The following is a 27,608-nucleotide window of genomic DNA, read 5'->3' on the forward strand; positions in this document are numbered from 1 at the left end:
ATTAAGAGTTAATTAAAATAATAATATAAATTTTAAGAAAGCAAAAATAATAATTTGTGATGTATAATAATAATATTTACTATTTTAAAATATAAATTTTTAAATTTATTGTATTATCATCGTGTTCATATCATATCATACGATTTACGTAGCTTCACACTGAATGCTTCGTCAATTTCATCAGCTTGTGTTTAGAAATTCAGCCAATTGTGCATGTGCACCTGTATAAAACTATAGATAATTAGTGGGCAGCGTTGGAATGACATAAAACTGTACTTGCTAATGCAAGCCAAAGAATTTGAGTGCGCTCTTGTTGTGTAGTGTGAAACGATATTTATTAGCATGTGAATGTGACAATAAATATTATAGTATAAAGGTTGGAAGGTAATGGTTGTATTGATGTGGTGCACATGCCCCATCATCCCCATCTTATTTTACTAACCAAACATACTTTAATGGGCTTTGCTTAGTCCCCACCTTGTCTCTTTAAAATGTTAAAAGAAGGAAAATGGGAACACTGATTGATCGGTTTTTCTTTATTTTTTTATTTTTAAAATTTTTATGTTTATTAATTTACTCCCAACAAGAAACACGGTCAAAATGTAGTAATTCGGTTGTTGCCAAACGTTTGACTTGGGTGGCTAAACTTAGCAAGGAATCTATCGATTCTAATTTGTCGCAAAAGGTGATCTAACTTGCTTTGTGGACCATTATTAGTAAAACTTAGGAAGGAACCTATTCATTCTAATTTGTAACAAAAGGGTCATCCAACTTCCAATTGGACCGTTATTATCACTTTTGTCAATCACCAATTATATTACCTTTCCCCCCCCCCCCCCAAAAAAAAAAAAAAATTAATAATAAAGTAAAATTTTGCACCTCTAATAAGGGGATCTCTAAGAAAAAGTAAATAATAATAATAATAAAAATGAATATAAAAAAACATATTGAGTTTGGATTGCGATTTGTCAAGTAGCTTTGGAATGGGTTTGGGATGCGTTCAGAGCAAGAAAAAAGGTGAATAGTGTAAATAAGTTAGTTTTTGTTGTTAAAGAAAAGTCACTCACATTGAAATTAAAAACGGTTGGTTCGAGTAACAATATGTCAGCAGTTAGAATGATTGCTGGAGAATGAAAAACTTGATCAAATAATGACCGGCGACTTATATTTGCCTCCCTTTGAAGCAATCGAGAAATTCAGTGTTAGACTCGAAATGGGTGAAAATGGTGGTGCGTCACTTTCACTGTGCTAACATTACAGTTCGGTTGTTGATTCTGTTTCTAGAAATAAGAGAACGGTAGAGACAGATTTGATTCACAGTGTGAGGTCAAATTTTTTTATTTCTTTTTTGGTGTTAATGATTAGAGAGGAGGATCGAATACGGATTCACATATAGAGAATAATCCAACCACTCAGGCAACAGAGCACTTGCATTTTAAACTTAATCACCGTAAAGATTAGCTTTCCTTGTGTCAATGATTTTTTCCTTCTTGCCTTTGATAAAGTTAAATGAAAAAAATGAATTCATGTTATTAACTCCAAATTGTGGAAATCTGTTCATTGACTAGATTTTCACTTGCTGGACAAAGGGATCAGTTCAAAGCTCAAACAAATGTGAACACATGAAGGAATGCTCTTTAACCATCAAGACTGTTCTTACGAGAAACTATATTGTCCAATCATAATACATACCTTCAAGGACTGGTTAATGTAGCAAATTAGACCAACATATATATATATATATATATTGAACCTATTTCATAGAAACTAACAAACTTGACGGATTATTACTCTTTTACAAAATTTCTTGGCATGCTTTAGCCAATGTTGACAACAAAAAGCAACTTCCACCACTGACCTCTTTATGTGTTGCAGTTGCTTTGAATTTCAGTACAAGTTTCCCTCAGCACCTTCTTCATCATCGTCACATTCCTGCTACCAACATTGCAACTATTTCCACTGAGCCCACATCAAACCATGTATGTTGGTGCAGATTTTTATCATGCATTTTGTTTTTCTTGCTTCATAAGTCATATAAATTCCCCAAAAGCTGCATAATAAATACCTTAAGAGTTAGCACCAAGGAGAATGAAAATTTTAAAAAGTTCCAGTGACCTAGTATTGAACAATCATAAAACACAATTTGAGAATCAAAATAGGATCAAATTTCTCTTGTTTGACTCATGTTAGTTAGAAGTTTCGGTACAAATATGCGAGTTCCTTCACACATGAAGGGCCAAGAGAGAAATATATATATATACAAACCTTTCACAAATATGAGTGCATGTATGCATATGATGGAGCTATAAATTTACACAAGTCTGCATATTCATTATATATTAGTACATGTATTTGAATTCTACAAGTAACAATACAAGTAATAAGTAAAAATATAATAGGATTTTTCAAAAAATTATAATTATAATTATAATTATTTTTATAAGTAAAAGCGTAAAACAATTATAATTTAGGAGGTAACACAAGTAAAATTTATCCATCATCAAACCAAAGTGGTTTTGGTGGGTTTTTTTATTATAAAAAAAATCGCTAATCTCCTAAGAATTGCATCAACTTTGTATAACAGCTACATGTCATATTATAGTATTAGAAATTGTTGAGTTATTAATAGTTAAGAGTGTTTAGCAAACACTGAAAGCCATCATCTTTGGCACCTAGAAAAGCTACAAGGGGTTCTCCACCCAAGAGCTTGCCTTTTTAGCTGTTTGATCATAGAAAATCATGAGATCTACATTATTTCCATTCCAATGCACAGATTCAACGCTCCCAAACATAGCTTTAAGTTATTTCCATTTTTCGCATTCGATTTCATTATAAGACTTAAGAATACTCTAATCGGTGAGTGCATCATCTCAATAATACGAGACAGACTTGATGGCACATATGTATTTATGTGCGTGTAAAAAGAGTTCCATTACCAGAATCTGAATCATTAGGTCCTGGAGATGCTTCAGGGTGGTACTGAAGAGACATGAGTTTTAGTTGAGGAAACGCAAGACCATCACAGCTTCCATCATTGAGATTGACTTGAGTCACTTCCACACCCTCGGGAAGTGATGCAGGGTCAACAGCATAGTTATGATTCTGCCACAAAGTGAATTTTTAAATTGAAGATAGAATACAAATACAAGAATAGTTGGGCATGTCATTGAATTTCAAGAAATCAACTAAATGGTACAATCAAGATTCTACTACAAATCTATCCCAATAGCAAGTTAGAAAAAAGGAGAATCTCAAAGGAAGTATCAGATTAGTGGACAACTCTTTGTTACCCAATTATTAATGAAGCCAAACTAAAATACGCTAACATATTGACAACTTGAGAGAAAATTGTAGCATCATATTTGAATTTCTTCAGATTTAATTTGACACAAATTTTTCTTGGTAATTACCAGTTAACTATGTTATAATATGGGGGTATTGTTGTGTAACGACCCTAAACTAAAATCATTTATACAAAAATTTCGGCATGACCTCCCCTAAAAGTGGTCCTTCAACAACCTGTCCCAATACACAAAACAAAAAAATATACTCCAGCATCCCATTCATTACACCTCAACATAGTTCCTCTCATGGTAGAACATGCACACACCAATTAATCCAAATTATCATAATTACAGTCCCAAAATACATGGTTAAGATCTAAAGTCCATGTCTTACAACGTTACATGATACAATTACATGGAAATATATACCATGATTCCATTAGTTTCATTTACATTAAACAAAAGATAAGTTCGTTCTTAAATTACAAGGCCATGGATACTAACTTAGTTACATTTCCACAACTATGAATATACATAGAATGGTCAAAATACAAAATAGCAAACAACCTTTTAACAACTTTCAAGTTTGCGGAGGATTGTCATCCGCCGTTGCTTTGCCATGACCTGAAAAAAATAATAAGTATGCAGGGTGAGCTATATGCTCAGTAGGTGACATTTAAGACACGCATCTTTTGTCCCCGTGAATCCAAACATAGAATAGGTCAATGGGAATGGGGATCATACAATATCGGGATAATACAACATTCCAATCAAACTCAAGTACAAACAATGCAATGCCATGAAATGCGAATGCATGCCGATGTCGCTCCCCGTTTCCACATTTAAAATCCATCTCTTTCAAACTGTTAATATAACCCGCCCTTTGGTGACCCGCAGCGACACGAGAGGACGATTGGCTAGTGTCCCTGACCCTTAGTAACCCCGCGGCGTCATTATGGGGCCTAGCTAGCTCAACCACGCTAGGGCGGCTCCCTAGTCCCCTCTAGGCTATATTAACACTCCGGCCCTTTGGTACCCCTGCGGCGACTGGGTTTTCCAAAAACACTTTCATCAAAATACTTTTCCCCAAAACTCCCTATTTTCATTTCAAAAACAATCTTCCCAATCATGTCTCATGGTATGCATGTACATCATATTCTTAATGCCATGGAAGTGAAAGCTTTCACATTATACAATTGTGCATACATTACAAGTTCTCTAGGGAAATTACACATGCCATCCCATATCATTCTAGCAAGTTTTACAACAATATAAGCATGGTAAATCAATTTATCAGACAAGGAAATTAGTCAAATAAACATGTTCTCATACAACTCAAGTAACACATTTAATCATAACCTCACATATAACACTTACATCATCTTTAATACAATTAATTCAAAAATAAGCATGCTTTTCAACAATTTAAGAGGTATAATTCACAAAAGAGCAAGAACATCATGAGTTAAGGGCCCCTACCTCAAGATTGCACAAAACCCTTAAAATGGGTCTTGAATTTCGAACTCCAAGGAGAGGCTAAAAGCTGGAATTTCTGGTACTAGCACGTAGAGCTCGTCGTGCTCGTCGTTTTGCCTCAAACGGCACCTAAATCCGCCAAGAATTGAGAGAAAAATCAAGGATTGAAGCTTGAAACCATAAAAAGAAAAAAAAAAGCCCAGAGAGCTTCTGGAATGAGAGAGAGACTGATACGCAGAGAAGAAGAAATATGACATTATATTGGCTTATAAATCATGTGGGCCCCACAGGTGAATTAAAGTTTTATTTAACTTTAACATATATATATATATATATATATATATATATATATATATATAAAGTTAAAAACATTACAAGTTGGAAATTTAAAAGGAAAAAAATATATTGTTGAAGCAGTCTCTAAATATTGCAGGGATTCGATTCAAGAAATACAACTGGAGAGTTTTTCGACCTCATTTTATTTTTTATTTTTATTTTTTCTGATTTCATGGTGGTGATGGTGGTGGTAGGGAGCCACCCCAACCCCCAACCAACAAACCCACCACACCTACCCCACCCACAAACAAAATGCCATTGATCTCTGCTTGGAAAAATCTAGGTGTTGTGCATGCATATGTGAAATCGTACAATGGTATCAATAGAGTTTCTTAAGCAAACACACTTGAGCACTTATCTCAACAAGGTTTTTCCTAAGGTTACGGACTGGATGATTTCCTTCATGGTGACCAAATTTCATTTTAAAGGTTTTACCACCCAATGCCTGACCAAGCAACTGATGCCCCATGCAAATTCCAAAAACAGGAACCTTTCCAATTATATCCCTGACTGTTTCAACAGCATACGGAACAGCAGATGGATCTCCTGGGCCATTGCTGAATATGACTCCATCTGGTTTCATCTTTAGAGTCTCTGACGATGGCCATGTTGAAGGGACAACAGTGATTTTACATCCATAGGATGCCAAGCGCCTCAGTATATTATGCTTGATACCGAAATCATATGCAATGACCTCTATTCAAACACAAATAAGGGTGGATGAATTCCCAGATTATGAGTATATTTCTTGTAGTTCCATAAAAATTACTAGATAAATACTAACATGGAAGGTCTCTCCATCTCTCCCCTTGGAATTAAAATCCCACTCTGGATCTGTATTATCACTCCAATGATAAGGGGCTTTGCAGGAGACACCACTTATTAAGTCCACACCTGTAACATTAATGCAAGCAAACCAAGGATGACTATTCTCTGCAGTGTACTAAAGTTCCAAACACCCTAAAAAGCTGGAATAAATCCTTACCAACAATGTCCCAAGTACGAGACATTTCTACAAGTTCCTCATCTGATTTAACTTCGTCTGTGCTGAGTACACCTATAAGGCTTCCATCTTGTCTCAATCTTCGGGTAATTGCACGTGTATCAACATCATCTGTTGCATAATGGAAGAGCAACAAGCCAAGGGAAGGTCAAAAAATGTTCAAAAACCAAAGTTAAAAAATACACCAACAATTTCTTTTTAAGTAAAGTAGAGTCTATGATGCAAAATATAACTTAAATATTCCCATAATGTTCCTTTCTGCTAAATAATCACCAAGTGTTTTTGTGCTTCTCCAATTTGAAGTACTGAAAGAACATTTGTCAGAAAACTAAATATATATGTTCGCAATTCTAAAAAGGTTTTAAGTGGAAAACAAGCACATTAGTCAAGCCACATGGATAGAAGTCAACATACCTGATACTAAACTTCTTATTACCAAACCACCGAGGAAGCACTGTCTTGATTCTTCATCATCTGACATGCAAGGCATCCTAATTCAGATTCCACATAGTTTCCAAGATAATTTGTAAAACTATGAATGAAAAATATTACCCACCAAAATTAACACCGGTATTGCCAATATGAGGGTTTGTCATCAAGACAAACTGGCCAGCGTAACTAGGGTCTGTAAGAATCTCCCGATACCTGCAATATGACACAATAAATCATACATGATATCTGATCAGGCAAAACCAGTCAACTCATCAGGGTTTTTTTTTCCGTCCTCTCTTGGTGAATGTAAACTCTTGGTGAACACAGCTGGTTGTTTTCTTGGCTTTATTATTAATGCCATTTCTTTCTACTGGAAGAAAGAAACAGAGTAATAAAATAATCACTAAGCTGATTTTAATTCCCACTGAACGAGTAAAGTCCCTGATCAGTTTAGTTCCCATAAATTTATGGGCAACCTAATATGACTTAACTACCAAGGGCTGTGTTGCCTAGTGATATCTCCTCACCTTCTAGAGTAGAAAGTGGAGAGTTCAAATCTCAATAGGAGCAAAGGTGAGTGAGTGTGTTTCTAGCCTTGAGAATACACACACACACACACACACATGACATAACTCTACAAGATATCAGCCACCCATGGAAGGAACCATATGAAATTGCTAGAGGTTTCATGACTTATATTGAAAATACACCTATAGAACTGTACTGTCTAGCTAGGCTAGATCATGTTTTAGTTTTTGTTCTTCTTCTTTCTTTTTTTTTTTATTATTTTTTATTTTTTTTTTTAATTTTAAGTCTAAACTTTCTAGTTATATAACATAGTTGATACCCAAGTGAACACAAGCAGAATCCACAACTAGGAATATGTTTCACTTCCGTTCCACATTACAATATTAGTGACCCAGATAATCTCTTCCTACTAGTCTCCTTGTTTGTCCCTTCTATAGAGCAACAAAAGAAGATTATCTGGGAGTCTGGAACTTTATAGTGACCCCATACCTTTTTAGATTTAAAATTAACTTACATTTTTTTTAGTATGGGAATAGATCTAACCAGATGCTGAAAATAAACAGATTATATAGGAATTCGTAAGGAAATGTTTTCTAAGTCATCTTCCCCTAATTAAAAGAAATATAATATTTTATCGTATTTGAAACTAGCTCCTGGTATAACTAGACTAAAAAGCTCAGTGTGTCCTTCTGAATATTGAAGGGAGACATGGAAATAATTTTTACTGTGATGATAAAATAAGTGATCAATATTCTTCAATATTCATTTCATTTTCTAAAAGGACTAATATCTAGCAAGTGAGAACAACATAGAATCATAAAGAATTATGTTGTTTTCAGACAAAAACCAATGTGAACCAATTACGGCAGAGGGCAGGTGGTCGGTTAGATACAATTATTATTCACTTCCCCGTAGAATATCAATTGATCATCCAATTCATAGAGTAAACTTCACAAAAAGAATAGAAGCACACACATTATTTAAGTTAATTCACTTCAGTTTCACTGGGAATTTCCCAAGTCATTCTTCCTCATATTTGTCTACAACCATGTTCGTCAATTGTTGTCACTCGTGCTGTTCTTAAATGTACCTATCCAACATTTTATAGTATACATCTTATGTCTGGATATTGTCTCAAAAAGTTTATTTTCTCCTCCCCAAACTCTTCCTAGAGGGCTAAAATCACCGTTCCTAGTTGTTACTTTGGTAACCATATACACACACATATGTTACTAACCTTATACTCCGACTTCCATTTGAAACACTTCAAAATTTTCAATGAAACCAAAATTAAACTCACTCCACATGTTTAGCAAGGGCTTTACTAAATGAAAAGCTGAACAATTTGCACCGGATTTCAACTACAATGCATTAAGTATTTTTTATCAATATATATAAATATATTATACTAACAAAATACAAAGGCACGGTTTCAAATATCTCATCAAAGTGTGTAACAACCCATTCCACCACATGGTATGATATTGTCCGCTTTGGGCCTGAGCCCGCACGGTTTTGTTCTTGGGCTTCACCCCAAAAAGCTTCATACCAATTGGAGGTGACACACTTACATATAAGCACTTCACCTTTCCTCTACCCAAGCGATGTGGGACTGTGCACTCGTAGCTCGCCAGTGTGGTAGCCTGACAGTGTCTCTCGCACCCGCCCACAGGGTCATCACAATCCACCCCCCTTGGAGGCCCGACGTCCTCGTCGGCACACTTCCGGCTGGGTCAGACTCTGATACCAATTATAACGACCCACTCCACCACATGGTATGATATTGTCCGTTTTGGGCCTAAGCCTGCACGGTTTTGCTCTTGTGGGCGGGTGTGCCGTGGGCGGGTGCGAGAAACACTGTCAGGCTACTACACTGGCAAGCTACGGGTGTATAGTCCCACATCGCCTCGGTAGAGGAAAGGTAAAGTGCTTATATGTAAGTGCATTATCTCCAATTGGTATGAAGCCTTTTGGGGTGAAGCCCAAGAGCAAAACCATGCGGGCTCAGGCCCAAAGCGGACAATATCATACCATGTGGTGGAGTGGGTCGTTACAAATGGTATCAGAGTCTGACCCAGCCAGAAGTGTGCCGACAGGGACGTCGGGCCTCCAAGGGGGGTGGATTGTGATGACCTTGTGGGCGGATGTGCCGTGGGCGGGTGCGAGAGACACTGTCAGGCTACCACACTCGCAAGCTATAGGTGCACAGTCTCACATCGCTTGGGTAGAGGAAAAGGTGAAGTGCTTATATGTAAGTGTGTCACCTCCAATTGGTATGAGGCCTTTTGGGGTGAAGCCCAAGAGCAAAATTGTGCGGACTCAGGCCCAAAGCGAACAATATCATACCACACAGTCTCACATTGCCTGGGTAGAAGAAAGGTGAAGTGCTTATATGTAAGTGTGTAACCTCCAATTGGTATGAGGCCTTTGGGGTGAAGTCCAAGAGCAAAACCGTGCGGGCTCAGGCCCAAAGCGGACAATATCATACCATGTGGTGGAGTGGGTCGTTACAAATGGTATCAGAACTTGACCCAGCCGGAAGTGTGCCGACGAGGACGTCGGGCCCCCAAGGGGGGTGGATTGTGATGACCTTGTGGGCGGATGTGCCGTGGGCGGGTGCGAGAGACACTGTCAGGCTACCACACTGGCGAGCTACGGGTGTATAGTCCCACATCGCCTGGGTAGAGGAAAGGTGAAGTGCTTATATGTAAGTGCATCATCTTCAATTGGTATGAGGCCTTTTGAGGTGAAATCCAAGAACAAAACCGTGCGAGCTCAGGCCCAAAGCGGACAATATCATACTATGTGGTGGAGTGGGTCGTTACAAATGGTATCAGAGCTTGACCCAGCCGGAATTATACCGACGGGGACGTCGGGCCTCCAAGGGGGGTGGATTGTGATGACCTTGTGGGCGGGTGTGAGAGACACTGTCAGGTTACCACACTCGCGAGTTACAGGTGCACAATCCCACATCTGTTTATATGTAAGTGTGTCACCTCCAATTGGTATGAGGCCTTTTGGGGTGAAGCCCAAGAGCAAAATCGTGTGGGTTCAGGCCCAAAGCAGGTAATATCATACCATGTGGTGGAGTGGGTCGTTACAAAGTGATTTTGTAAATTGTTTATTACAGCATTAACCAATATCTTACAAATATGAATAATTCCTTAATAGTTTTCATGGTCCCAGAATCATTCTAATGTCATAGGTACACTTACACCCAACATGGTAACAGGTGTGAGCCAAGGTTCTTCAGAAGCCCATCTTCTACCACCAACTAGTTTCCCAAGAATTTGGCATCAACAATACATTGTTAATGTCATGTCAAGAGCCAGTCATGTAACAATTTCAAAACTTGATGGATCATACTACGATCTGTGAAACAGAAAAAATAGTTGACATTGAGGATTTTCCTTTCATTTCTGTGTTCATGAATGACCTGCTGCACCATCTGTTCAGAATTTCATTTACAATATGTACAATATTTCTTTGACCAAGTATGATATGAAGCAAAATGTAATCGATTTTTTTATATATAATTATGACAATAAATCCATAACTAATACACTATTAACCAAATATATCATACATGTGAATGATAACCTATTGTTTTCAAGGTCCAAGTATCATTCCAAGAACTACCCTGGATATGGGTCAGCCAAGGTTCATTGTAATTCCAACTCCTACAATAAACTGGCTTTATCTAGTATTCGGCATCAATCATAGAGGCTTTGTGTATTATCATCATGTCAAAAGTCAATCACATAGGATTTCAAATCTTGACAGACCATAAAATGATCTGAAGCCGAATGAAATAGTTGGAGTTAAAAGTTTATGGTTTCAGTAACTTGATAATAATAAAATGACAGTGCATCTGTCTCCATCTCAACTTCCCTTACTTTCCTTGTAAAATTTATTGTTCTCATGACTTATCCCTTACCTGCCATTGTTGCCAACTAACTAATTCCAGTGTTAATGACGCTAAATAATTTGAAATTTATTCTTACCAATTTTTTTTTTTTGACAAGTATTCTTACCAAAAAAATAAATAATAATAATTTGAATATCATCCATGCGGGCACTTCTCTGTAAATGATTAACAAATCAAACACTTGTTTACACGACCCATGCATCTGCATGCCCTCAATAGCAGCTTTGGCACTTAATACACATGGCTTTTATTTTTTAGTCAATGTGTGCAATGAATGCATGCAATATGCAAAAAAAATTACATGGTAATCCTAGAAATTTAACCACTCCATTTATAATTTGATCGCTTATGATGCATTAATGCCCAGAGATACAAGTTCTATTTTCTTGCGATAAGGCCAAATTTTTTCACTTTAATTATGTTCATGTCTCCATCTATGTGCAATACATGACATAGCCTCACAGATGGTACCACAACTTATTTCAGATCAAAACATAACCACAAATGACTGCTAGATTATAGAGGCAATTTTCTGGAGGGATCCCAATATATTAATTATATATTCAGAACAAAATATGCCAAGTTCGTCTAAAGATTCCAATTAACACTGCAAGTCAATGGAAGAATACTCTATGGACAATTTTGAATCCAAAGTAAACAAATAAGCAGAGCATCAAACACTCAAACAATGAGAATGGCATTATACCAGCTCCACCCTTTTTTTGGTGTTACATGAGACCAGAACACACCATTATGATATGAAGAGAAGAATATAAGTTCACAAATTACACATATGAAAGAAACTAAAATCATCTCACCCCGTTAAAGATGTATTGAAAACCACTTCACCAATTTGGGTTCCTGAAGCACCAAATGACTTCGCCCTCCAAATAGAACCATCTTCCAGGACAAGTCTGGCATCTGCTACCTTCCAAGGTCTTTCTCCCAAGCCTAAGGATTATCCAGAAAATTTTGCATTGCACTCAAAGATATAGAGAGCGCCAAGGAGATCAACAAGTACTGCTATTTCTAGAGAATTAATTGACAGCAAGAAGTTTCAAAACAAAAAATTGCAAAAAAAGAACATGTATTTGCAAGGAGAAGCCAACATTGCAATACCCATATCTTAAAAGAAAAATAAAGAGACAAAACCAAGAAGTAATGAACAACTAAACTAGTTTCCTCTGAAATGGAGTGGCATAAAGCTGATGAGTAAGGATGCAATTTCCATGCACAGCATGCCCAAGCTAATTTGGGGTGGAGGCCCTATTTCAGTTCTTCAAGAAACCCTAATTATAATCAATTATTATCAACTGTCCAAAAGGTTGGAGAGAAGGCCATATAGCTGAAATATGCTCTGCTGGACCAAGTCACCTAAGTTCTGTGAACTTGAGACATACAAGAGATAAAGGAAATGTGACTCCCATTAATCTGATTCCAGTGGCAGATGAATTTAGTTTTCATCCACAAGCAATAATATACAGATTAAAAATCCCTTATCTGATCTACATAAATCTTAACTATAAATACACACACAAGAACGAAAAATAATCAAGTAGAATTATAAGTAAGCATTTTTACTGAAAAAAAATTACGGAGAAGAAATGAATATTCCATCAAACTATTGCACAAAGATATGCCCACATTCATAAAAATTAACAAATGTATACATACATTCTTTTACAGGCATAATATATATTGTAACGACCCACTCCATCACATGGTATGATATTGTCCGCTTTGGGCCTGACCCCGCACGGTTTTGCTTTTGGGCTTCACCCCAAAAGGCCTCATACCAATTGGAGATGACACACTTACATATAAGTACTTCACCTTTCCTCTACCCAGGCGATGTGGGACTGTGCACCCGTAACTCGCCAGTGTGGTAGCCTGACAGTGTCTCTCGCACCCGCCCACGGCACACCCGCCCACAAGGTCATCACAATCACTGTAACGACCCACTTCATCACATGGTATGATATTGTCCGCTTTGGACCTGAGCCTGCACGGTTTTGCTCTTGGGCTTCACCCCAAAAGGCCTCATACCAATTGGAGGTGACACACTTACATATAAGCCTTCACCTTTCCTCTACCCAGGCGATGTGGGACTGTGCACTCGTAGCTCGCCAGTGTGGTAGCCTGACAGTGTCTCTCGCACCCGCCCACAGCACACCCGCCCACAGGGTCATCACAATCCACTCCCCTTGGAGGCCCGACGTCCTTGTCGGCACACTTCCGGTTGGGTCAGGCTCTGATACCATTTGTAAAGACCCACTCCACCACATGGTATGATATTGTCCGCTTTGGGCCTGAGCCCACACGGTTTTGCTCTTGGGCTTCACCCCAAAAGGGGTCATACCAATTAGAGTTGACACACTTACATATAAGTACTTCACATTTCCTCTACCCAGGCGATGTGGGACTGTGCACCCGTAGCTTGCCAGTGTGGTAGCCTAACAGTGTCTCTCGCACCTACCCACGGCACACCCGCCCATAAGGTCATCACAATCCACCCCCCTTGGAGGCCCGACGTCCCCGTCGGCACACTTCCGGCTGGGTCAGGCTCTGATACCAACTGTAACGACCCACTCCACCACATGGTATGATATTGTCCACTTTGGGCCTGAGCCCGCACGGTTTTGCTTTTGGGCTTCACCCTAAAAGGCCTCATACCAATTGGAGGTGACACACTTACATATAAGCACTTCACCTTTCCTCTACCCAGGCGATGTGGGACTGTGCACTCGTAGCTCGCCAGTGTGGTAGCCTGACAGTGTCTCTCGCACTCGCCCACGGCACACCCGCCCACAGGGTCATTACATATACACACTTATATAAGAGAGAGTGAAAGAGGTGGTGTGTTACGAAGAACAGCACCGTCCATGTAGAGAGAAGCAGAGGAGCATCTGACAGTGGAAACCCTAAATTTGGGTGATTTGGATGACTTCTCACAGCACAATCCATGGCTTGGGTTGCCATCTTCTCTTCACACTGTATCCCCCTCTCACTCTCTCAACTCGGCTTCTGGCGGTTTGGTTTATGAGACCCAGGGCTTAACGTTTATAGTACAATTATACATGAATATATATATATATATATATATATATATATATATATATATATATTATACACACGCCAGCTAGGAATGTTAATAATCTTGATCGTTCTAATAATAAGGTAAAGAGTCTAAAGACCACTGACCTTTTCTGAGCTTTGTGAAATTACAGTGACCGAAAATATTCTAGTACAACATAAAAAAGTTCAACTCACCTCTTTTAACAATTCACCACTTACGGTTATCAAAGATTAAGATGGAATTACCACCATTAACACCATTAACAGCACCAAGGCAGTTAATTTTGGTTTTCAGTTATTGTTTAAGGTTAGGTGTTATTATTTGGGCCTGGTCCCTCTTGTTTTGCCCTTACTGGGCTTGTAATCCCTTACGAGCTGTTTGGCCAAAGGCCTACGATGTAATTACTTTTACATTTATAATATTTGCTTAAAATTCCCAAAAAAAAAAAAAAAAAAAAAAAAAAAAGAGAAGAAGATGGAATTACCACAATTATATTCTGATTGTTTTAATAATAAAAAGAACGAAGAAATCTGGTATTGCAGAATGAAATACCTTTATTTTTTTTAGTTGAATTATAAAATACATATATAACAAACACTCAACTCATATAATGTAATAAACAGTATTTTAACCAATTGGATTTTATTTTTTTACCTATTTTATATTATTATTAGTTATTTTATTATTTTTCTTTTGGTGATGTTAGCTAATTAGAATGAATCTATATATATATATATATATATATATATATATCTTGACTCGTATGACACCATATTTCGACAACCATCTTGTTGGTTATGTAGATAGGAAAAGGATTGCATATCAACCAAGTTTGAGTCTAAGCCTATTTGGATTCAGTTTATTTGTTTGTGGGTTCAGCTCGGGATTGTAATGAGATTAAATTCAGCTCGTCATTATTTTAAAAAATTCGAGTTTAGTCGGGTTCTAGTTGTTTGGTAGCAAAAGTCATCAGGACTCCATTTAAACTCATGTTCAAGATCGCTTGACTTGTTCATGAACATAAACGAGCCTATATAAATTTATGAAAACATATTCTTACGTCGGTGAACCATACAAGTTTAGAGTTGAGTTGCCTTTTTCATACAAGTTGGCTTCGTGGTTTTGTAGTTTGTTAAACCTTTGGGAAAAGAAGAGGACGGAGATGATTTATTGAGTTTGTTTGTGTATTTATGCTAGCACATTTGGAATTGAAAGTTGAATTTATGAACGTGCATATACGAGTTTATGTACGAGTTGAGCCAAATATTATTCAAGATCGATACATTTACTGAACAAGCCTAGAATTCTAACTTAAGTTTAGGGCTGCGAATAAGCTGAGCCATTCGCGAACTGCTCGGGCTCGGCTCGTTAATTACTCGGCTCGAGTTCGGTTCATTTATAATTCTGAGGCTCGATTCATAAACGAGTTGAGCCTGAACATCAGTAGGCTCGGCTCGTTTGTTCATGAACCGTTCGCGAACTGAGCTTGATAAGGCGTTCACGAACATACTCGATTATAATATATATATATATATATATATATATATATATATATATATATATATATATATATATGTTGGAAACGAGGCATTAAAAACATAAACTTTGGATGAGATTTAGAATAGATTCCGCTAATAATTTTTTGTGGATCTATAGATGAGCGCGTTTCTTTCTACAAGGAGATGAACGTGGTATTTACTTTCTCAAATTCGTTTCCAGATGAATGGGAAATTAGCTCCAAAGTATGGTGTTTTGATAAGCCTAAATGGGTATGCAAAATGTGGGAAGTGTTTGTCCTATATGGAAAAAAATGTTGAAACAAATTGAAATTTAAATAAGCAGAGTTTAGGATTTGGGCTTGGGCTTGGGCCTAATTGTAAAGTCCAGATTATTCTTTTTTGGAATTTTGGATTGGGCCTAATTTTGGGCTGGGCTTATTTAAATAGGTTTCACAAATGGGTGGGTTTTTTGGGTGGTTGGTTTTTTGAATTAAAAAATTACTTTTTAGTTTTTTTTCTAAAATGTTACACATTTTAAATTAAAAAACCATATTTTAGTTTTTCTAAAGGGTTACACCTTTTAAATTAAAAAACCACTTTTTAGTTTTTTCAAAGGGTTACACCTTTTTTCTGAACCATCACAACTCATGGTTGCACCCACTCGAAAAGGCACATTGCAACCTATTGGAATGGATGTGTTTATTGGTGAACAGACACCATGTGAACCATTGCAACCTATTGGAATAGATATGTCTAGTGGTGAACAGACGCCATGTGAACCATTGCAACCTATTGCAATGGTTGTGTCCAATAATGAAGAGATACACCTAATCCGGAAAGGCATTTCTGTTTCTATAAATACCCCATTTTGGATCATTTGCAAGTGGCTCATTTTTCATTTTCTTCTTTCTCCCTCTCTAGACTTGAACCCAACCTAAGTGGGTTCAAACCATAGGTTAAGTGGTCCGAACCACTTAGACCCTAATCCAATTTTATCGAGCCATATTAAGATTAGTCCGAACCATTTGGTTCGAATTGTACCAAATTCAGTATTTATATATTATAGATGCATTTTTTGAGTCAGAGAGAGTATTACACAGAAGAGGTTCGCCGTATCCACGAGTTTGTAGTGCTACTATTGGTGGATGTAGACCGTTGGGAGATAAACGTCACTGAGTCCGTTAGCACCATAACGGGGCGAATCTGTCTTCAGGATATAGTATCCAATACTAGCCTCGGTTCAGGTTCTTTATTTATTATTATTATTTTATTAATTTATCTTGCATATTTAATTAAATATAAAAGTTGCATATTTAATTAATGATTTCTTAGCATATTGTTAATTATCCCATGACATATTAGTATAAGGTTTGTTATATCTTAAATGTCACATGAAGCATATATTTTACCAACAATCCTAAGACAGAATAATTCCTTGCGTAGATTTTATTATATGTTTCTATTTAAGATATAAACAAGTAGATATTATACTATAGTTGAGATACGATAAAATAATGTTATATACATTATTATATGATAATATGTTAAATATTAATGCATTCAATATTATGTGAAATTGAAGCATGTTATATAAGTAGTTTATTGAATTATTCAATATTGGTTGAATTATTTAATTTTGTAATATGATATTATGAAGTATATGACATTACCTTAAACCTGTACCAACTAGAGGTGGAAAAAGGTACTTCGTTACTTTTATCAATGGTTGCACAAGATACCGTTATGTGTATTTGTCACGAAGCAAAGATGAAACCTTAGAAATGTGACATCATATGAATTATGGAAAGGTTGAAAACCTTTCTATAAATTCTTAAAAGTGTGGGGGTGTCTATTTAAGGTTGCAGATCCTACTCCTATGAAAGGTTAGAGTGGACCTAAAATGTGACAACCTTGTAGGTGAGTGTGTCGTGGACGGGTACAAGAGGCACTAACAGGCTACCACACTAGGCGAGCTACAAGTGCACAGTCCCTACACATAAAACCTTTGATAGGTTATGCTCATAACGGTATTGCATATCATTTCCTTGTGCATAAATCATATAATGAAAATAAAGATGAGCTTAGAGGTAATAAAAAGGCTAGAACGTCTAAATCTTTTATTCCTGATTTTCTAACATGTTTATTGGAGAATAAGCCACAAAGCTTTAAGGAAGCAAATTCTTCTTTTGATTATTATTATTTCTTATATTAATTATGTGATATAATTAATCATGTGATATAATATGAAACTATATTGTTATGCAAGTTTAATATTATTTTTATAAATGTTTACTTTTATTTGATACTATAATATTGAACTATGTAGTTGAATTACATAATGTGTATTGTAATTCAAATTTACAACATAATTTATTTAATATGTGATGTTATTGAATTTTGTATGAATGGACTAGTCCAACTATGTCAACTCTTCTGATAGTCAAAGGAAAACGATCTATACTAGTGTTTAAGACACGTATAGCTGTAAAGGGGCTGAATCAGAGAAAATTTTCCAATAACTCGAAAGAATTTAATGGAAAATGTTATGGATACACTAAGCAAGTACACCTAGACAAGCTAAATTAAGCTAGTTAGCTCTAATATATAATTTAGCTAAAAGCTAAAATGTTATTGAGTTGCAAACTAGTTAGCTTAGGTATAAGCTAAAATGATTAATGAGGTGCACAGAACCTAAGAGGAAGATGAAAAACTGTTAGTTGGTTCTAGCTCTTAACTTGATAGTAAAAAACATGAAGGTGATGAGTAACCATTTTAGCCATAAGTTATTTGAGCTATACATCATATCTGCTCATATAGGAGGGAATAATACTACTTGTAAAGTAGTAGTTTTTGAAGAATATTCTTCAAAACAAATTACTCTACTACCAAGATAGACCACTTAGATAAGTGTGTACTAAAGCTATGAGCTACTAGAATTGCTAGCTAAACAAACTTAACTTTAAGCTAGTAGTAATAACTGAAAAGTGGGTGCTCATCATAACTTAGTAGTGAGATATGAGAAGAGTGTGTAATAATACTTGAGAAGTGAGTGCTCACTCTGTGGTGATTGTATCCAAAACTTAAATAATAAGATAATTATTTGCTTAAATGATTGAGTTATGTGATGTGTGACACATGAAAGGTTATGACATGTTAATATGACTAACTTAACATGAATAACTCAATTCATAAATACAAAAGATGTAGAAGTAAATATTAATTAAAGCCCATATCTCTAGCATTAATTCACAGTAACGTCAGTGACATATTATAAAAACAAGTTAGAGATAAAGTGAATACATATGCACTAGAGACTGTTAGACATGCTTGTTGAAAAACGAATATAGAACCTTGAAAAGGTAGATGAGGTGAAATATTTAATATATGGTATTTCAAGAGTTGGAAAACCATAAGAAATATATCATATATAAAATTTAAGGATTATCTCAAAGTTGTGGGGGGATATTGTCCATAGATAAAATTTGCTATGAGTTACCTCACTAAATAAGAAATACTTATAAATGTAGGGTTCTTAATCGTAAGAAATTTTGGATAGAACCAAAAATCATTTATAGTATTATAACAATAGTGCATGTTATTTCCTATGAGGAAAATATTATGGAACAACTAGAAAAGTTCTTTTTCTAGTGGAAGAGCTGAGTTATTTGTTCTAGTTGAAGAGTAAAGTGTGCAAGCTTATAAGTCCTTGAGTGGATTAAAGCTAGTACCAAGACAATGACATAAATGTGATGTATAAGTCATTGTATGCCTTAAAAAAAATTAATGATATACTAATCAGTATATTTGATATGAAAGATTTAACATCTAATAACATAGTATATTCTCAATAGAGTGAGATTGAGATAATACTAGTTATGATAACAAAAGCCTAGCTAACTTTTGTAGATGTAAATCTCAAATATAAATACTAGCCAAAGTATATCATCGGTTGAGATTTTAAGGCATCTTAATAACTGTGTTTAATTGCACATTTTCAATCCAGGATCGGATCACTGAAAAACAATAAATTGGGTAGTTGAGATACACCCTAAATCCAATATTGCATAGATCGAGGTATCTAACTAAATTGGAGGTGTAACAGTGATGCAATCTGGATATGGGATATTAAAGACTTCAAATCCAATAGTGGATATGTCTTTTATATTAAAGGTGTAGTTCTATGTTCTTAATATAACTCAAAGTTAGAAACTTTGAATAAATCAAATAGGGAAGTCAATAGACTTCACCTAGAGGACAATTCAAAGTAAGTCTACACCTGTGCCACTAAGGAAAATGATATTACTAACAATAAGCAATTTTAGGGCACAAAGTATATAGTTGCTCTCACCTGGAGAAATCTCTGCAGAGTGTAATATTTCTAAGCACAACCTTATGGCCACATATAAAATTGAGGTTGTACTAAAGAGCAATTGTACAGTTCATCGAAGGGAATGGGGTTTAAAGCCGAAAGCTAACGAGTCACCTTAATGGAAACCCAACCTAGCTTACTGGAGATCCCAAGATCTAGGTTCAAAGGGACAACAAAAATTCTGAGTAACTCACCAGAAGCACTAGGAAGATATAAATCTTCTGCCCATTTCTATGATGAGACAGTGCTACCTACAGCGAGGATTAGGATAAGCTACGCTTTTAATAACTCTTATACCTTAAAAATTCAAGTGGGGTATGGTAGGATACTCTTAATAAGAAATCACCTATATGAGTGTGAAGTGGGGCCGCTTCTATGAGAACTATAAAGGCTAAGTTTTCTGGAGCACTCATTGAATACCAAGACTTGTTCAGGGCCAAAATGAACACAACAATGAGAACCAACTTTGTGAGGAAAGGTACTGTGTGTTTGTTATTGTCTTGGTTTACACAAACGGCTGAACAGTTCAAGACATCGCGTTCACTGGTTAACCAGTAAATCCGATAGCAATACACTAGGGAAGGTTCAAAGCCAAAAGCTACCTATCCTGATGCAGTAAATTTTTTACTATACTCTCTCTAGTGTCTGCATGATCATCTTTTACATTTTATGCAAATTTTCATTCATGTGGGGGATTGTTGGAAACGAGGCATTAAAAACATAAACTTTGGATGAGATTTGGAATAGATTCCGCTAATAATTTTTTACGGATCTATAGACGAGCTCGTTTCTTTCTACAAAGAGATGAACGTGGTATATTTACTTTCTCAAATTTGTTTCCGGGTGAATGAGAAATTAACTCCAAAGTATGGTGTTTGGATAAGCCTAAATGGGTATGCAAAATGTGGGAAGTGTTTGTCCCATATGGAAAAAAATATTGAAACAAATTGAAATTTAAATAAGCTGAGTTTAGGATTTGGGCTTGGGCTTGGGCTTGGGCCTAATTGTAAAGTTCAGATTATTCTTTTTTGGAATTTTGGATTGGGCCTAATTTTGGGCTGGACTTATTTAAATGGGTTTCACAAATGGGTGGGTTTTTTGGGTGGTTGGTTTTTTGAATTAAAAAAACTACTTTTTAGTTTTTTTCTAAAAGGTTACACCTTTTAAATTAAAAAACCATATTTTAGTTTTTCTAAAAGGTTACACCTTTTAAATTAAAAACCACTTTTTAGTTTTTTTAAAGGGTTACACCTTTTTCCGAACCATCATAACCCATGGTTGCACCCACTCGAAAAGACACATTACAACCTATTGGAATGGACGTGTCTATTGGTGAATAGACACCATGTGAACCATTGCAACATATTGGACTAGATGTGTCTAGTGGTGAACAGACACCATGTGAACCATTGCAACCTATTGCAATGGTTGTGTCCAATAATGAAGAGATACACCTAATCCGGAAAGGCATTTCTGTTTCTATAAATACCCCCCTCTGGATCATTTGCAAGTGGTTCATTTTCATTTTCTTCTTTCTCCTTCTCTAGACTTGAACCCAACCCAAGTGGGTTCAAACCATAGGTTAAGTGATCCGAACCACTTAGACCCTAATCCAATTTTATCGAGCCATATTAAGATTAGTCCGAACCATTTGGTTCTGATTACACCAAATTCAGTATTTATATAGTATAGATGCATTTTTTGAGTCAGAGAGAGTATTACACGGAGGAGATTCGCCGAATCCACGAGTTGTAGTGCTGCTACTGGTGGATGTAAACCGTTGTATCCTGGGAGATAGACGTCACTGAGTCCGTTAGCACCATAGCGGGACGAATCTGTCTTCAGGATATAGTATCCAATACTAGCCTCGGTCCAGGTTCTTTATTTATTATTATTATTTTATTAATTTATCTTGCATATTTAATTAAATATAAAAGTTGCATATTTAATTAATGATTTCTTAGCATATTGTTAATTATCTCATGACATATTAGTATAAGATTTGTTATATCTTAAATGTCACATGAAGCATATATTTTACCAACAATATATATATATACATATCCAATTATAATATATAATTTTATGTTATGAAGGCTTAGTCCACAGGCTATTAAATTTTTTAGTTATATTTTAGACCCAATTTTATCATTTATTCATTTTAAAACAAAAACCAAGCCCATCTGTACAATCAAACACAAGCCCATTAAATTTTTTAGTTATGTTTTAGACCCAATTTTATCATTTATTCATTTTAAACCAAACCCAAACCCAAACCCATCTGTACAATCAAACCCAAGCCCATCTGTACAATCAAACCCAAACCCATGTCTCATGTCTAACCATAACCCTAATCATCTTCCTTTTTCTAAAATTATCAGTAGCCCAAGCAGCAGCGGCTACACACTCAACAATTTGCTTTCTGTCAGGAAATCTTACTTCTCTCTCTTTCTTTTCTTATATTTGATTTTTATGTATTAATTGTTTTTCATTCAAACTAATTTTTGGTATAAATTTTGGGATTTACTATTGATCTGTGCATCTCTCAACTTCTTCCATCAAAATTAACTCTGTTAAATTTAATTTTTGATCAAATTTATCACTTTCTTTTTTTTTTCTCTCAAACTTCTCTCTTTTTATTGCTGCAAATCTATTTCTCTTAAAAAAAAAAATTATTATTATTTTTTATTTTTTGTTTTAGATTTGTTAGATGCGAAATACAAAAAAAAAAAAAAAAAAAAAAAAAAAAAAAATGGCTCGAGCTCAACTCGAGGCTCGTCGAACAGAGCCGAGCCGCGCTTGAACCAAAATTTCTCGGCTCGGCTCGAGCTCGAGCTGAGCTTGAGCATTATATCACTTGAGCTGAGCCGAGCTCAAGCACACCATGGCTCGGCTCGGCTCGGCTCGATTGCTTAAGTTGAACTCGTTTGTTTAACGAATGAGTCCAAATTAAACTTTAAATGAGAACTTGGTTCATTTGCAATGCTATTTAGGAACTTAGGTACTGTTTACTGATCAGTTAATGATTTTTTAAATTTATTTTTGGGTGCAACTTAATTGTGCATGTATATTTTCTAACTGATATATAATGTGTGTTGTCAAGAGGCATGAAGTGCACATGCAAACTGCACTCAAAACTGCCAAAATGAGTCGCACTTAAAAGGGCATATATAATATAACTCAAAAGGTTGCCTTAGTTCATATTATTTATTTTATTTATCTATTTATTTGCGAAGTTCATTTTATTAACTTTTCAAATGCACTTTACATCACTAAAGGTTAAAAAAAAGAAAAAAACTTATGCACCAATTTTATTCGAATGTAAGTACAGCTTAACTTAAAAGGTACCAATGAAGCAAATTCCATCCTATTACAATCCGAAATAAACTATTTTTCATTACTAAACACATGAAGAACTCGCAAACATCACTAAGTTGGACATTGCTGCCAATGCACCCAAGGGTAGCACTTCCCTATATATGAATATAATGGAACCCCTTTTTCAATTATAAATATTTTGCCACCAGGTCCAACACCACGGTTCAGTGCACGAGCTCCAGTACCTCCACCCATTCCACTAGCTCCGGCAACATTTTTGTCTTGGATTACTATAGGTAGAGATGAGGTTCTCACTTCGCACCATCCAAAGAATTGACACATATTTCTTTGACAAGTACAATAGAAGTTTCTCATAATTATCCTTCAATCCAACTATTCTTACTACTGCTCTCTTGCCAAGCCAACATGGCTTATTGGAGAGGATGAAAAATTATGCCTTATTGTCACTTGCATTAGTATGAGTAGAAGCAGAAGATCTTTATAAGTTTTATAAGTATAGAAAAGCATAAAATTTTACAGGATACAAATGGGCATAGCCCTGCTAAAGAAAAAGAAAAAAGGTCAAAAAACAAGAAACAGTCCAGCCCAAATTGAAGGCACAAAAAACAGGCCACGCCTAACAACAAACACCCTAAGAACAAGAAAAGAACAGAAGGCACAAGGACAAACAGCAACACTACAGAAATACCTGAAGGTATGGCGGGAGGAATCAATAGAACTCCAGGGCACTAGGTATACAACCCCAACCTTGAATATGCCACAAATTCTACAAAGTTCATTTCTCTACATTGAAAAACGTAAAATTTTAATTCAAATAGGTTAGTGAAAACGTGAAACTGAAGAAAATTGAAGAGAATATATCTATATACTTGTATCTTTCAAATATACATGTGATTATAGCGACCTTGCGGGTGGGTGCAAAACACTAACAGTTTATGGATGCACGATCCTACATTGCCTGGGTATGGTATGGAAAGAAGAAGTAATATATATGAACGATTTTTTTTTTTTTTTTAAATGGTACTATGTATATATATATATATATATATATGTAGGATTCGTACCCTCCATGATACATGTTTTGGGCTAAGGCTTTGGAACAAAACGGTCTTGACAAAATGGTATCAGAACTTGACCTAATTAGAATTGTGCTCACGGTACGTCAAGACTCTTAAGGGGGTGGATTGTAGCCACCTCGTGGGCGGGTGCAAGGTGTGTGCAACCTCCGTGTGGTGGATTGTAACGACCTTTGAAAATAGCCCCTTAGTATGTTTGAAATTAATGCTTTGTTTGGAAATCGGCAATTCACACTTTGGAAATGAGTTTTGGTACCTTTGACGATCAATTGTTTTTTTGCTATTTTATGTTCAACAACGATTCTTAATTAGTGATGGATAAGGACATATTTCAATCGCCAGTGTCTAACGACGACTCTTAATTAGTGATGAATAAGAACATGCCTCTCTCTTTTCAAAGTGTTTAAATAAACAAAGACCACATCTATTAGTAATAATAATGTATATCTAATCAATAGTTTGAGCTAGCATGATCCACAATTCTAAATCCAATGTGTGGATTTCATGACAACTCAAAAAGCTACCAAAAATTTAAGAAATTCCTAACAAAATTCTCAATTTTATGACTTTTGTCTTGTTGGGAGCCCCAAGAAAGAAAATTAGGAAAACCACTTTAAGCTAAAATGGAGGTTAACTCGATTGGTTTGATTGCATTCATATAACTCACACTTGTAATTTACTAAATAAACCAACGTATTTGTGCTAAAAATATCAGTGTTGCTGGAAATTAATGAGTCAACAACTCTAATCACTCCTGATTGGAGAAAGAACATCCCGAGGACTGAATTATTCCCTAGAGATTAAAGTTACACTCAAACATTCAATATTCGGTTATAATATTAGTGTGAAATGGCATGAGAATAGTTTTTTTTATATGGTGTAATCAAATTTTATAATGCAATAAGGACAAAAGAGTAATACTTCACTTCAAATTTACTCTCCCAGTCTCACGCTTCAAATTTTCACACACTGTTTCACCTTTCACGATTTCAAATCCCACCTGGATCCCATATGTTTCCTCCAATTACGGCATATATTACATATATAATATATTCTCTCCCGTTAGAATCGATCGATGATTTTCCTAAATACACTAATCAATAGGTCATCCTCATTAGAAACTTTTCTGTCATCATCATCATATATATTTGTTTTGGGCGTGTACTGTCACTATTGTGTAGCAAGCGTGAAATGCGTAGCAATTAGCTATACGCACAAAACACATTGTTTTTTGTCAACACCATTATTTCAAGCCAGTTGTGTATGTGCACGGTAATAAAAAATTGTGCATTATTTCAAGCGTGTAATGCGTAGCACGTTTCTATAATAATCTCCTTAATTGGATCTAGATTCCTCCTTATCAGGGATGAATCTAAAAATTCTATAAGGAGAACAAATTTATATAGAGGAATTTTTTCAAAATTTTAGTGGAGTCAATTTTAAATTTTTTTTGGATATAAATGCAAAAAAATATAAATTTTTGAGTATAAAATGTAGTAATAAAAAATTTTAGTGGGGACGCATGCTCCCATTGAGCGCTTCACAAATCCGTGCCTGCCTATTGTACAATTTTTTTTATTACCGTGCACATGCACAACTGGCTTGAAATAATAGTTTTGAGGCCTCAAAATAGTTCTGTTTGAAACAAATGAAATTGAGGTGGAATAGCACTAGTTCAAGCCTTAAAATAAGGGGGACTACTTAGTGGCATAATTTGTAGAGCATTTAACTCCCCGAACAAGTGTAACGAACCTGTGTTCAAGTCCTCGATCTTATAATTTATCAGAAAAAATTCTTTAAAATAATGGTGTTGTATCTTGATCTAGTAGTTTAATTGATAGAGTATTAAACTCCTCCAGCGAGTGTGTCTGTATTCGAGGCCCGATCCAATAATTTGCTAATTTGCCATAAAAAAATAAAAAAACATCTTTATACAGCTGGACATTCAGTTCTCCCTTACTTAGGACAAGCGGTATGGCGCACATATTGGTAGCTGGTGGGTCAGCGTAGCCATCAATGATATGGTATGGGGTTGGCAAATGCTAGTTTACAGCTTCATAGCTAGCCAGCCCAATGTGAACATTTAGCTCGACTCCTTAAACTAACTCAGTGCTTCTTTGATATCAAAAATCGAAGCTGAGAGCTCTTTCGAAGGAGTCACTACACCCAAAATTGCATTAACCACCAATTTTGCATCACATTCCACCCAAATACATTGGAACCCAGATAATTGGCCCACCATAAAACCCGATGCACACAATGAGCCTCAGCACAAGCTGCAGATACAGCAAAAAATGATTTCAAAGTAACCACATCACTTATAGACCCGGCTGAATCCTTGAACACAACTCCACCACCCGCGGCCTATGACCTTTTACAAAACCAGACATCGACATTACACTAGATCCAATCATCTTTCGGAGGCTTCCATAACTTATGAGGTTGCAAAAATTGAAAATCAGTATCTAATCGTCTTTTCCGATTTTGAGCCTCCATAAATTCTGAAAAGCGGGATCAAGCAATCTCTGCCACTTGCCAAAGGAATTTTTTTTCTCTGCTCAAAACAAAAAGAATTACACTCTTTCCACAATGCCCAGGCACCGAAAGAGGCTAAGCCCATTCATTGAACACGCAGTTCTTTCGATATCGATCCAGAAGCCAAACTCTTCCACCATCCTGCAAAGGATGGAACATTCACACCACAAAAATCCAAACGAATGGGAGAATTTTTCCAAACCTGAATCGCCAATGGGCACCTAAATAATAGATACACCACCGTTTCCTCCTCCATTCCATAACGAGGACATAATTCACACTCCATAATTCTACGGATTTTTAGAGCATTGTTTGTTGGAAGCACTTCCAAACAACATTTCCATAAAAAATGTTTAATTTTAGGGAGTGTGCAACAACCCCAAATAAGATACCAGAGCTCAGCATCACCTTGATGAGAGCCGGATTCGGCTTTCGATTGTGGCAAATCAATATGGTCTTAAATCGCCACATAGTAAGCTGATTTGACAGAAAAATTCTAGAAGACCCATAGCCCCATATTGCTTTATCTTCTCCCCCATATTGACTAAAAGAACAACTACGTATAGCTGCCACTTCAGATGGTGAGAAAAGTTGTTCAAGAACCTCCAATTTCCATGTACCATCTTCATGATTCAATGAATCAGCAACAACTTTAAATCCCTGGGCTTTAACTTTGGGCATCAGCTTATACGGTAAATCTGTCACCCACATATCCTTCCATATATCT

At 36.0% G+C, this 27,608-nt stretch overlaps 1 protein-coding gene and 1 long non-coding RNA gene across 3 annotated transcripts; both read right to left on the bottom strand.

The window, feature by feature from the left end:
* Positions 1–1,613: 1,613 nt before the first annotated feature.
* On the bottom strand, positions 1,614–5,010 carry LOC132285496 (uncharacterized). Of its 2 annotated transcripts, XR_009472560.1 has the most exons (4): positions 4,764–5,010; positions 3,852–3,908; positions 2,937–3,102; positions 1,614–2,050 (listed from the first exon to the last, which is right to left on the bottom strand). It is a non-coding gene; the product is annotated as an uncharacterized LOC132285496 (long non-coding RNA). The 2 variants fall into 2 exon arrangements; XR_009472561.1 differs by lacking the exon at positions 3,852–3,908 and having other exon boundaries at positions 4,764–5,009.
* A 390-nt stretch (positions 5,011–5,400) lies between these two features.
* LOC132281972 (carbamoyl-phosphate synthase small chain, chloroplastic-like) lies at positions 5,401–27,592 on the bottom strand. The gene is made up of 9 exons (XM_059783618.1): positions 27,274–27,592; positions 26,561–26,622; positions 11,806–11,945; positions 6,656–6,744; positions 6,510–6,573; positions 6,337–6,404; positions 6,082–6,210; positions 5,881–5,990; positions 5,401–5,790 (listed from the first exon to the last, which is right to left on the bottom strand). Exons 1-9 carry the CDS (start codon positions 27,590–27,592, stop codon positions 5,416–5,418), a joined length of 1,356 nt encoding a protein of 451 aa, XP_059639601.1. The 3' UTR covers positions 5,401–5,415.
* Positions 27,593–27,608: the final 16 nt, after the last annotated feature.

This window comes from Cornus florida, unplaced genomic scaffold (genome assembly GCF_030987335.1).
Source record: "Cornus florida cultivar Cherokee Brave unplaced genomic scaffold, ASM3098733v1 CherokeeBrave_3.0.0_Hap2_Chr11, whole genome shotgun sequence".
In the NCBI taxonomy this organism is placed as follows: domain Eukaryota; kingdom Viridiplantae; phylum Streptophyta; class Magnoliopsida; order Cornales; family Cornaceae; genus Cornus; species Cornus florida.